Raw genomic sequence first — 13,334 nt, 5'->3', positions numbered from 1 at the left:
CAATCTTGGATCTGTATTTCATAATTGCGTGAAATATGTTTTTGGGACCAAGTGGGGTCAATCTTGGATCTGTATTTCATAATTGAGTGAAATATGTTTTTGGGACCAAGTGGGGTCAATCTTGGATCTGTATTTCATAATTGAGTGAAATATGTTTTTGGGACCAAGTGGGGTCAATCTTGGATCTGTATTTCATAATTGAGTGAAAGATGATTTTGAAGCCAAGTGGGGTCAATCTTGGATCTGTATTTCATAATTGAGTGAAATATGTTTTTGGGACCAAGTGGGGTCAATCTTGGATCTGTATTTCATAATTGAGTGAAATATGTTTTTGGGGCCAAGTGGGGTCAATCTTGGATCTGTATTTCATAATTGAGTGAAAGATGTTGTTGGGGCCTAGTGGGGTCAATCTTGGTTCTGTATTTCATAATTGAGTGAAATATGTTTTTGGGACCAAGTGGGGTCAATCTTGGATCTGTATTTCATAATTGAGTGAAATATGTTTTTGGGACCATGTGGGGTCAATCTTGGATCTGTATTTCATAATTGAGTGAAATATGTTTTTGGGGCCAAGTGGGGTCAATCTTGGATCTGTATTTCATAATTGAGTGAAATATGTTTTTGGGACCATGTGGGGTCAATCTTGGATCTGTATTTCATAATTGAGTGAAATATGTTTTTGGGACCAAGTGGGGTCAATCTTGGATCTGTATTTCATAATTGAGTGAAATATGTTTTTGGGACCAAGTGTGGTCAATCTTGGATCTGTATTTCATAATTGAGTGAAATATGTTTTTGGGACCAAGTGGGGTCAATCTTGGATCTGTATTTCATAATTGAGTGAAATATGTTTTTGGGACCAAGTGGGGTCAATCTTGGATCTGCATTACATAATTGAGTGAAAGATGTTTTTGAAGCCAAGTGGGGTCAATCTTGGATCTGTATTTCATAATTGAGTGAAATATGTTTTTGGGACCAAGTGGGGTCAATCTTGGATCTGTATTTCATAATTGAGTGAAATATGTTTTTGGGACCAAGTGGGGTCAATCTTGGATCTGTATTTCATAATTGAGTGAAATATGTTTTTGGGACCAAGTGGGGTCAATCTTGGATCTGTATTTCATAATTGAGTGAAAGATGATTTTGAAGCCAAGTGGGGTCAATCTTGGATCTGTATTTCATAATTGAGTGAAATATGTTTTTGGGACCAAGTGGGGTCAATCTTGGATCTGTATTTCATAATTGAGTGAAATATGTTTTTGGGGCCAAGTGGGGTCAATCTTGGATCTGTATTTCATAATTGAGTGAAATATGTTTTTGGGGCCACGTGGGGTCAATCTTGGATCTGTATTTCATAATTGAGTGAAATATGTTTTTGGGACCAAGTGGGGTCAATCTTGGTTCTGTATTTCATAATTGAGTGAAATATGTTTTTGGGACCAAGTGGGGTCAATCTTGGATCTGTATTTCATAATTGAGTGAAATATGTTTTTGGGACCAAGTGGGGTCAATCTTGGATCTGTATTTCATAATTGAGTGAAAGATGTTTTTGAAGCCAAGTGGGGTCAATCTTGGATCTGTATTTCATAATTGAGTGAAAGATGTTTTTGGGGCCAAGTGGGTTCAATCTTGGATCTGTATTTCATAATTGAGTGAAAGATGTTTTTGGGGCCAAGTGGGGTCAATCTTGGATCTGTATTTCATAATTGGGCAAAATATGTTTTTGGGACCAAGTGGGGTCAATCTTGGATCTGTATTTCATAATTGAGTGAAAGATGTTTTTGGGACCAAGTGGGGTCAATCTTGGATCTGTATTACATAATTGAGTGAAAGATGTTTTTGGGGCCAAGTGGGGTCAATCTTGGATCTGTATTACATAATTGAGTGAAATATGTTTTTGGGACCAAGTGGGGTCAATCTTGGATCTGTATTACATAATTGAGTGAAAGATGTTTTTGGGGCCAAGTGGGGTCAATCTTGGATCTGTATTTCATAATTGAGTGAAAGATGTTTTTGGGGCCAAGTGGGGTCAATCTTGGATCTGTATTACATGATTGAGTGAAATATGTTTTTGGGGCCAAGTGGGGTCAATCTTGGATCTGTATTTCATAATTGAGTGAAAGATGTTTTTGGGGCCAAGTGGGGTCAATCTTGGATCTGCATTACATAATTGAGTGAAAGATGTTTTTGGGGCCAAGTGGGGTCAATCTTGGATCTGTATTTCATAATTGAGTGAAAGATGTTTTTGGGGCCAAGTGGGGTCAATCTTGGATCTGTATTTCATAATTGGGCAAAATATGTTTTTGGGACCAAGTGGGGTCAATCTTGGATCTGTATTTCATAATTGAGTGAAATATGTTTTTGGGACCAAGTGGGGTCAATCTTGGATCTGTATTACATGATTGAGTGAAATATGTTTTTGGGGCTAAGTGGGGTCAATCTTGGATCTGTATTACATAATTGAGTGAAATATGTTTTTGGGGCTAAGTGGGGTCAATCTTGGATCTGTATTTCATAATTGAGTGAAAGATGTTTTTGGGGCCAAGTGGGGTCAATCTTGGATCTGTATTACATAATTGAGTGAAATATGTTTTTGGGACCAAGTGGGGTCAATCTTGGATCTGTATTTCATAATTGAGTGAAAGATGTTTTTGAAGCCAAGTGGGGTCAATCTTGGATCTGTATTACATAATTGAGTGAAAGATGTTTTTGGGGCCAAGTGGGGTCAATCTTGGATCTGTATTACATGATTGAGTGAAATATGTTTTTGGGGCTAAGTGGGGTCAATCTTGGATCTGTATTACATAATTGAGTGAAATATGTTTTTGGGGCTAAGTGGGGTCAATCTTGGATCTGTATTTCATAATTGAGTGAAAGATGTTTTTGGGGCCAAGTGGGGTCAATCTTGGATCTGTATTACATAATTGAGTGAAAGATGTTTTTGGGGCCAAGTGGGGTCAATCTTGGATCTGTATTTCATAATTGAGTGAAAGATGTTTTTGGGGCCAAGTGGGGTCAATCTTGGATCTGTATTACATGATTGAGTGAAATATGTTTTTGGGGCCAAGTGGGGTCAATCTTGGATCTGTATTTCATAATTGAGTGAAAGATGTTTTTGGGGCCAAGTGGGGTCAATCTTGGATCTGCATTACATAATTGAGTGAAAGATGTTTTTGGGGCCAAGTGGGGTCAATCTTGGATCTGTATTTCATAATTGAGTGAAAGATGTTTTTGGGGCCAAGTGGGGTCAATCTTGGATCTGTATTTCATAATTGGGCAAAATATGTTTTTGGGACCAAGTGGGGTCAATCTTGGATCTGTATTTCATAATTGAGTGAAAGATGTTTTTGGGACCAAGTGGGGTCAATCTTGGATCTGTATTACATAATTGAGTGAAATATGTTTTTGGGACCAAGTGGGGTCAATCTTGGATCTGTATTACATAATTGAGTGAAAGATGTTTTTGGGGCCAAGTGGGGTCAATCTTGGATCTGTATTTCATAATTGAGTGAAAGATGTTTTTGGGGCCAAGTGGGGTCAATCTTGGATCTGTATTACATGATTGAGTGAAATATGTTTTTGGGGCCAAGTAGGGTCAATCTTGGATCTGTATTACATAATTGAGTGAAATATGATTTTGGGGCCAAGTGGGTTCAATCTTGGATCTGTATTTCATAATTGTGTGAAAGATGTTTTTGAAGCCAAGTGGGGTCAATCTTGGATCTGTATTACATAATTGAGTGAAATATGTTTTTGGGGCCAAGTGGGTTCAATCTTGGATCTGTATTTCATAATTGAGTGAAATATGTTTTTGGGGCCAAGTGGGTTCAATCTTGGATCTGTATTTCATAATTGAGTGAAATATGTTTTTGGAGCCAAGTGGGGTCAATCTTGGATCTGTATTACATAATTGAGTGAAATATGTTTTTGGGGCCAAGTGGGGTCAATCTTGGATCTGTATTACATGATTGAGTGAAATATGTTTTTGGGGCCAAGTGGGGTCAATCTTGGATCTGTATTTCATAATTGAGTGAAAGATGTTTTTGGGGCCAAGTGGGGTCAATCTTGGATCTGCATTACATAATTGAGTGAAAGATGTTTTTGGGGCCAAGTGGGGTCAATCTTGGATCTGTATTTCATAATTGAGTGAAAGATGTTTTTGGGGCCAAGTGGGGTCAATCTTGGATTTGTATTTCATAATTGAGCAAAAGATGTTTTTGGGACCAAGTGGGGTCAATCTTGGATCTGTATTTCATAATTGAGTGAAAGATGTTTTTGGGGCCAAGTGGGGTCAATCTTGGATCTGTATTACATGATTGAGTGAAATATGTTTTTGGGGCCAAGTGGGGTCAATCTTGGATCTGTATTTCATAATTGAGTGAAAGATGTTTTTGGGGCCAAGTGGGGTCAATCTTGGATCTGTATTTCATAATTGAGTGAAAGATGTTTTTGGGGCCAAGTGGGGTCAATCTTGGATCTGCATTACATAATTGAGTGAAAGATGTTTTTGGGGCCAAGAGGGGTCAATCTTGGATCTGTATTTCATAATTGAGTGAAAGATGTTTTTGGGGCCAAGTGGGGTCAATCTTGGATCTGTATTTCATAATTGAGCAAAAGATGTTTTTGGGACCAAGTGGGGTCAATCTTGGATCTGTATTTCATAATTGAGTGAAAGATGTTTTTGGGGCCAAGTGGGGTCAATCTTGGATCTGTATTTCATAATTGAGTGAAATATGTTTTTGGGACCATGTGGGGTCAATCTTGGATCTGTATTTCATAATTGAGTGAAATATGTTTTTGGGACCAAGTGGGGTCAATCTTGGATCTGTATTTCATAATTGAGTGAAATATGTTTTTGGGACCAAGTGTGGTCAATCTTGGATCAGTATTTCATAATTGAGTGAAATATGTTTTTGGGACCAAGTGGGGTCAATCTTGGATCTGTATTTCATAATTGAGTGAAATATGTTTTTGGGACCAAGTGGGGTCAATCTTGGATCTGTATTTCATAATTGAGTGAAATATGTTTTTGGGACCAAGTGGGGTCAATCTTGGATCTGTATTACATGATTGAGTGAAAGATGTTTTTGAAGCCAAGTGGGGTCAATCTTGGATCTGTATTTCATAATTGCGTGAAATATGTTTTTGGGACCAAGTGGGGTCAATCTTGGATCTGTATTTCATAATTGAGTGAAATATGTTTTTGGGACCAAGTGGGGTCAATCTTGGATCTGTATTACATAATTGAGTGAAATATGTTTTTGGGACCAAGTGGGGTCAATCTTGGATCTGTATTACATAATTGAGTGAAAGATGTTTTTGGGGCCAAGTGGGGTCAATCTTGGATCTGTATTTCATAATTGAGTGAAAGATGTTTTTGGGGCCAAGTGGGGTCAATCTTGGATCTGTATTACATGATTGAGTGAAATATGTTTTTGGGGCCAAGTGGGGTCAATCTTGGATCTGTATTTCATAATTGAGTGAAAGATGTTTTTGGGGCCAAGTGGGGTCAATCTTGGATCTGCATTACATAATTGAGTGAAAGATGTTTTTGGGGCCAAGTGGGGTCAATCTTGGATCTGTATTTCATAATTGAGTGAAAGATGTTTTTGGGGCCAAGTGGGGTCAATCTTGGATCTGTATTTCATAATTGGGCAAAATATGTTTTTGGGACCAAGTGGGGTCAATCTTGGATCTGTATTTCATAATTGAGTGAAATATGTTTTTGGGACCAAGTGGGGTCAATCTTGGATCTGTATTACATGATTGAGTGAAATATGTTTTTGGGGCTAAGTGGGGTCAATCTTGGATCTGTATTACATAATTGAGTGAAATATGTTTTTGGGGCTAAGTGGGGTCAATCTTGGATCTGTATTTCATAATTGAGTGAAAGATGTTTTTGGGGCCAAGTGGGGTCAATCTTGGATCTGTATTACATAATTGAGTGAAATATGTTTTTGGGACCAAGTGGGGTCAATCTTGGATCTGTATTTCATAATTGAGTGAAAGATGTTTTTGAAGCCAAGTGGGGTCAATCTTGGATCTGTATTACATAATTGAGTGAAAGATGTTTTTGGGGCCAAGTGGGGTCAATCTTGGATCTGTATTACATGATTGAGTGAAATATGTTTTTGGGGCTAAGTGGGGTCAATCTTGGATCTGTATTACATAATTGAGTGAAATATGTTTTTGGGGCTAAGTGGGGTCAATCTTGGATCTGTATTTCATAATTGAGTGAAAGATGTTTTTGGGGCCAAGTGGGGTCAATCTTGGATCTGTATTACATAATTGAGTGAAAGATGTTTTTGGGGCCAAGTGGGGTCAATCTTGGATCTGTATTTCATAATTGAGTGAAAGATGTTTTTGGGGCCAAGTGGGGTCAATCTTGGATCTGTATTACATGATTGAGTGAAATATGTTTTTGGGGCCAAGTGGGGTCAATCTTGGATCTGTATTTCATAATTGAGTGAAAGATGTTTTTGGGGCCAAGTGGGGTCAATCTTGGATCTGCATTACATAATTGAGTGAAAGATGTTTTTGGGGCCAAGTGGGGTCAATCTTGGATCTGTATTTCATAATTGAGTGAAAGATGTTTTTGGGGCCAAGTGGGGTCAATCTTGGATCTGTATTTCATAATTGGGCAAAATATGTTTTTGGGACCAAGTGGGGTCAATCTTGGATCTGTATTTCATAATTGAGTGAAAGATGTTTTTGGGACCAAGTGGGGTCAATCTTGGATCTGTATTACATAATTGAGTGAAATATGTTTTTGGGACCAAGTGGGGTCAATCTTGGATCTGTATTACATAATTGAGTGAAAGATGTTTTTGGGGCCAAGTGGGGTCAATCTTGGATCTGTATTTCATAATTGAGTGAAAGATGTTTTTGGGGCCAAGTGGGGTCAATCTTGGATCTGTATTACATGATTGAGTGAAATATGTTTTTGGGGCCAAGTAGGGTCAATCTTGGATCTGTATTACATAATTGAGTGAAATATGATTTTGGGGCCAAGTGGGTTCAATCTTGGATCTGTATTTCATAATTGTGTGAAAGATGTTTTTGAAGCCAAGTGGGGTCAATCTTGGATCTGTATTACATAATTGAGTGAAATATGTTTTTGGGGCCAAGTGGGTTCAATCTTGGATCTGTATTTCATAATTGAGTGAAATATGTTTTTGGGGCCAAGTGGGTTCAATCTTGGATCTGTATTTCATAATTGAGTGAAATATGTTTTTGGAGCCAAGTGGGGTCAATCTTGGATCTGTATTACATAATTGAGTGAAATATGTTTTTGGGGCCAAGTGGGGTCAATCTTGGATCTGTATTACATGATTGAGTGAAATATGTTTTTGGGGCCAAGTGGGGTCAATCTTGGATCTGTATTTCATAATTGAGTGAAAGATGTTTTTGGGGCCAAGTGGGGTCAATCTTGGATCTGCATTACATAATTGAGTGAAAGATGTTTTTGGGGCCAAGTGGGGTCAATCTTGGATCTGTATTTCATAATTGAGTGAAAGATGTTTTTGGGGCCAAGTGGGGTCAATCTTGGATTTGTATTTCATAATTGAGCAAAAGATGTTTTTGGGACCAAGTGGGGTCAATCTTGGATCTGTATTTCATAATTGAGTGAAAGATGTTTTTGGGGCCAAGTGGGGTCAATCTTGGATCTGTATTACATGATTGAGTGAAATATGTTTTTGGGGCCAAGTGGGGTCAATCTTGGATCTGTATTTCATAATTGAGTGAAAGATGTTTTTGGGGCCAAGTGGGGTCAATCTTGGATCTGTATTTCATAATTGAGTGAAAGATGTTTTTGGGGCCAAGTGGGGTCAATCTTGGATCTGCATTACATAATTGAGTGAAAGATGTTTTTGGGGCCAAGAGGGGTCAATCTTGGATCTGTATTTCATAATTGAGTGAAAGATGTTTTTGGGGCCAAGTGGGGTCAATCTTGGATCTGTATTTCATAATTGAGCAAAAGATGTTTTTGGGACCAAGTGGGGTCAATCTTGGATCTGTATTTCATAATTGAGTGAAAGATGTTTTTGGGGCCAAGTGGGGTCAATCTTGGATCTGTATTTCATAATTGAGTGAAATATGTTTTTGGGACCATGTGGGGTCAATCTTGGATCTGTATTTCATAATTGAGTGAAATATGTTTTTGGGACCAAGTGGGGTCAATCTTGGATCTGTATTTCATAATTGAGTGAAATATGTTTTTGGGACCAAGTGTGGTCAATCTTGGATCAGTATTTCATAATTGAGTGAAATATGTTTTTGGGACCAAGTGGGGTCAATCTTGGATCTGTATTTCATAATTGAGTGAAATATGTTTTTGGGACCAAGTGGGGTCAATCTTGGATCTGTATTTCATAATTGAGTGAAATATGTTTTTGGGACCAAGTGGGGTCAATCTTGGATCTGTATTACATGATTGAGTGAAAGATGTTTTTGAAGCCAAGTGGGGTCAATCTTGGATCTGTATTTCATAATTGCGTGAAATATGTTTTTGGGACCAAGTGGGGTCAATCTTGGATCTGTATTTCATAATTGAGTGAAATATGTTTTTGGGACCAAGTGGGGTCAATCTTGGATCTGTATTTCATAATTGAGTGAAATATGTTTTTGGGACCAAGTGGGGTCAATCTTGGATCTGTATTTCATAATTGAGTGAAAGATGATTTTGAAGCCAAGTGGGGTCAATCTTGGATCTGTATTTCATAATTGAGTGAAATATGTTTTTGGGACCAAGTGGGGTCAATCTTGGATCTGTATTTCATAATTGAGTGAAATATGTTTTTGGGGCCAAGTGGGGTCAATCTTGGATCTGTATTTCATAATTGAGTGAAAGATGTTGTTGGGGCCTAGTGGGGTCAATCTTGGTTCTGTATTTCATAATTGAGTGAAATATGTTTTTGGGACCAAGTGGGGTCAATCTTGGATCTGTATTTCATAATTGAGTGAAATATGTTTTTGGGACCATGTGGGGTCAATCTTGGATCTGTATTTCATAATTGAGTGAAATATGTTTTTGGGGCCAAGTGGGGTCAATCTTGGATCTGTATTTCATAATTGAGTGAAATATGTTTTTGGGACCATGTGGGGTCAATCTTGGATCTGTATTTCATAATTGAGTGAAATATGTTTTTGGGACCAAGTGGGGTCAATCTTGGATCTGTATTTCATAATTGAGTGAAATATGTTTTTGGGACCAAGTGTGGTCAATCTTGGATCAGTATTTCATAATTGAGTGAAATATGTTTTTGGGACCAAGTGGGGTCAATCTTGGATCTGTATTTCATAATTGAGTGAAATATGTTTTTGGGACCAAGTGGGGTCAATCTTGGATCTGTATTTCATAATTGAGTGAAATATGTTTTTGGGACCAAGTGGGGTCAATCTTGGATCTGCATTACATAATTGAGTGAAAGATGTTTTTGAAGCCAAGTGGGGTCAATCTTGGATCTGTATTTCATAATTGAGTGAAATATGTTTTTGGGACCAAGTGGGGTCAATCTTGGATCTGTATTTCATAATTGAGTGAAATATGTTTTTGGGACCAAGTGGGGTCAATCTTGGATCTGTATTTCATAATTGAGTGAAATATGTTTTTGGGACCAAGTGGGGTCAATCTTGGATCTGTATTTCATAATTGAGTGAAATATGTTTTTGGGGCCAAGTGGGGTCAATCTTGGATCTGTATTTCATAATTGAGTGAAATATGTTTTTGGGGCCACGTGGGGTCAATCTTGGATCTGTATTTCATAATTGAGTGAAATATGTTTTTGGGACCAAGTGGGGTCAATCTTGGTTCTGTATTTCATAATTGAGTGAAATATGTTTTTGGGACCAAGTGGGGTCAATCTTGGATCTGTATTTCATAATTGAGTGAAATATGTTTTTGGGACCAAGTGGGGTCAATCTTGGATCTGTATTTCATAATTGAGTGAAAGATGTTTTTGAAGCCAAGTGGGGTCAATCTTGGATCTGTATTTCATAATTGAGTGAAAGATGTTTTTGGGGCCAAGTGGGTTCAATCTTGGATCTGTATTTCATAATTGAGTGAAATATGTTTTTGGAGCCAAGTGGGGTCAATCTTGGATCTGTATTACATAATTGAGTGAAATATGTTTTTGGGGCCAAGTGGGGTCAATCTTGGATCTGTATTACGTGATTGAGTGAAATATGTTTTTGGAGCTAAGTGGGGTCAATCTTGCATCTGTATTACATAATTGAGCGAAATATGTTTTTGGGGCCAAGTGGGGTCAATTTTGGATCTGCATTACATAATTCAGTGAAATATGTTTTTGGGGCAAAGTGGGGTCAATCTTGGATCTGTATTACATAATTGAGTGAAATATGTTTTTGGGACCAAGTGGGGTCAATCTTGGATCTGTATTACATGATTGAGTGAAATATGTTTTTGGGGCTAAGTGGGGTCAATCTTGGATCTGTATTACATAATTGAGTGAAATATGTTTTTTGGGCTACTTGGGGTCAATCTTGGATCTGTATTACATAATTGAGTGAAATATGTTTTTGGGGCCAAGTGGGGTCAATCTTGGATATGCATTTCATAATTGAGTGAAATATGTTTTTGGGGCCAAGTGGGGTCAATGTTGGATCAGTATTACATAATTGAGTGAAATATGTTTTTGGGGCAAGTGGGGTAAATCTTGGATCAGTATTTCATAATTGTGTGAAATATGTTTTTGGGGCCAAGTGGGGTCAATCTTGGATCAGTATTACATAATTGAGTGAAATATGTTTTTGGGGCCAAGTGGGGTCAATCTTGGATCAGTATTTCATAATTGTGTGAAATGTGTTTTTGGGGCCAAGTGGGGTCAATCTTGGATCAGTATTACATATTTGAGTGAAATATGTTTTTGCGGCCAAGTGGGGTAAATCTTGGATCAGTATTTCATAATTGTGTGAAATGTGTTTTTGGGGCCAAGTGGGGTCAATCTTGGATCAGTATTACATAATTGAGTGAAATATGTTTTTGGGGCCAAGTGGGGTCAATGTTGGATCAGTATTACATAATTGAGTGAAATATGTTTTTGGGGCCAAGTGGGGTCAATCTTGGATCAGTATTTCATAATTGTGTGAAATATGTTTTTGGGGCCAAGTGGGGTCAATCTTGGATCAGTATTACATATTTGAGTGAAATATGTTTTTGGGGCCAAGTGGGGTAAATCTTGGATCAGTATTTCATAATTGTGTGAAATGTGTTTTTGGGGCCAAGTGAGGTCAATCTTGGTTTTGTATTTCATAATAGAGTGAAATATGTTTTTGGGGCCAAGTGAGGTCAATCTTGGATCAGTATTTCATAATTGAGTGAAAGATGTTTTTGGGGCCAAGTGGGTTCAATCTTGGATCTGTATTTCATAATTGAGTGAAATATGTTTTTGGAGCCAAGTGGGGTCAATCTTGGATCTGTATTACATAATTGAGTGAAAGATGTTTTTGGGGCCAAGTGGGTTCAATCTTGGATCTGTATTTCATAATTGAGTGAAATATGTTTTTGGAGCCAAGTGGGGTCAATCTTGGATCTGTATCACATAATTGAGTGAAATATGTTTTTGGAGCCAAGTGGGGTCAATCTTGGATCTGTATTACATAATTGAGTGAAATATGTTTTTGGGGCCAAGTGGGGTCAATCTTGGATCAGTATTACATATTTGAGTGAAATATGTTTTTGGGGCCAAGTGGGGTAAATCTTGGATCAGTATTTCATAATTGTGTGAAATGTGTTTTTGGGGCCAAGTGAGGTCAATCTTGGTTTTGTATTTCATAATAGAGTGAAATATGTTTTTGGGGCCAAGTGAGGTCAATCTTGGATCAGTATTTCATAATTGAGTGAAACATGTTTTTGGGGCCAAGTGAGGTCAATCTTGGATCAGTATTACATATCTGTGCAAATTACGCTGTAAAAAAACTCTGTTTTGAAAAAACATTTTCCTGAACATTTTCTTTCATAGAAAAAATATTTCCATGACCTGTGAAGTAGAAAGGAATGAATTTGCATTCAGCATGAATCAGAATCAAATATGTGATTGAAATAAACAAGAACAAGGAAAACCAGACAAAGCAGGTGTTTCACTTTACTCTCTTACGCGCACATCGTTGGTTCAAAGGGAGGACAACATGAACAGATGGATGAAAATAAGAAACTTATGGTATTTGTTACAATTGAGGTGCTTCCTTGTAGTTTGTTTCTTTAACAATAAAAATACTCTCCAGGCAGCACACTAACTAATGTTGGCCCAATGGTGGGAAAAGTTGGAATGGCCATCATGGGATATTCGACATTGTACGTCGAACGTAGTCAATACATTTACCCCCCTCACCCCCAACCCCTTAACCATAAATAACGAGCCAACACCAAGAAACTCGACACGGATGTTCATCATTTTCTGCAGTTTCTAAACATGTCACGTTATTCCCAGAACTGGATGATTCTCTTGAATCCTTGAATAGAAGTCACGGGTGTGGCTCTAAAACTTGTTGTAAAAAGAAAATTTTTTGACTCGCCCTCATATGTATGTGCAGGTCAGGAAGTTGGGAAAACAGGTATAAAACAGGTAAGTGTAAAACTTATTGCAAAATAAGGTACAAATCAAACACAGGTACACAAACACATCGGGACCAAAAACAAGTGGGAACCATATATAACAATCAGATGAATTTCATATTTACCTTTGTGATTCCAAAGAGGTTTATCAATCCTTGTAATAAAACCATATAATAATCTGTTATTCCATAACACAGCAACTGAATGATATTTACATTACCTCTCCTGATGAAGCTGTTTTCAAACTGAACGATTATTAGATCCTCCAAGGAAGCATAACACAGGTGTGTCACTTTCATGACATCACACAGGAATGTAATGACGTCATCGACTTGTTGTGCCAATTCGACCTTGTTGTTACTGTTTTCACATCTAATGACAATCTCACCATCTTTTAGGTTCCATCTCATTTCTGGAAAGTCCGCAACACTTTTATATCTTCTTCACTTCACATTGCAACAATAATGTATAAATTATTATCATTACAAAAATATCACGTGAACATTCTTGATCTTTTATAAATCTAACTTTCAGCTCACTCTGAAAAGTCATTCAGACCACAGGACTTCAACTTTGTTATTGTTAAAACTAGCGTGACTCGGCGTGTTCCACACACCTCAGCACACGTCGTTTTAGAGGGATCGGCATCTTTGACCATTTCGGTGTCTTTTGGGTCTTTTGTGTCTTCATGGTGTTTTGGGTCTTCAGGGCCATTTGGGTCTTCAGGGTATTTTGGATCCTCTGGGCCTTCAAGGGCATT

The 13,334-nt window shown here is 37.7% G+C and overlaps 1 protein-coding gene across 1 annotated transcript in view; it reads right to left on the bottom strand.

Moving 5' to 3' along the window:
* The window catches only part of LOC137418289 (uncharacterized), a 62,697-nt gene extending 49,799 nt beyond the window's left edge, over nucleotides 1-12,898 (bottom strand). The window contains exon 1 of the mRNA XM_078787139.1: nucleotides 12,700-12,898. Coding sequence (XP_078643265.1) covers nucleotides 12,700-12,873 — 174 coding nt within the window. The 5' untranslated portion in view covers nucleotides 12,874-12,898. The remainder of the gene's footprint in view (nucleotides 1-12,699) is intronic.
* Nucleotides 12,899-13,334: the final 436 nt, after the last annotated feature.

Source organism: Myxine glutinosa, chromosome 1 (assembly GCF_964187855.1).
Source record: "Myxine glutinosa chromosome 1, kmMyxGlut1.1, whole genome shotgun sequence".
NCBI classification, from domain to species: domain Eukaryota; kingdom Metazoa; phylum Chordata; class Myxini; order Myxiniformes; family Myxinidae; genus Myxine; species Myxine glutinosa.
Note: the sequence above shows the minus strand (reverse complement) of the source record. Positions and strands in the feature narration are given on the sequence as shown.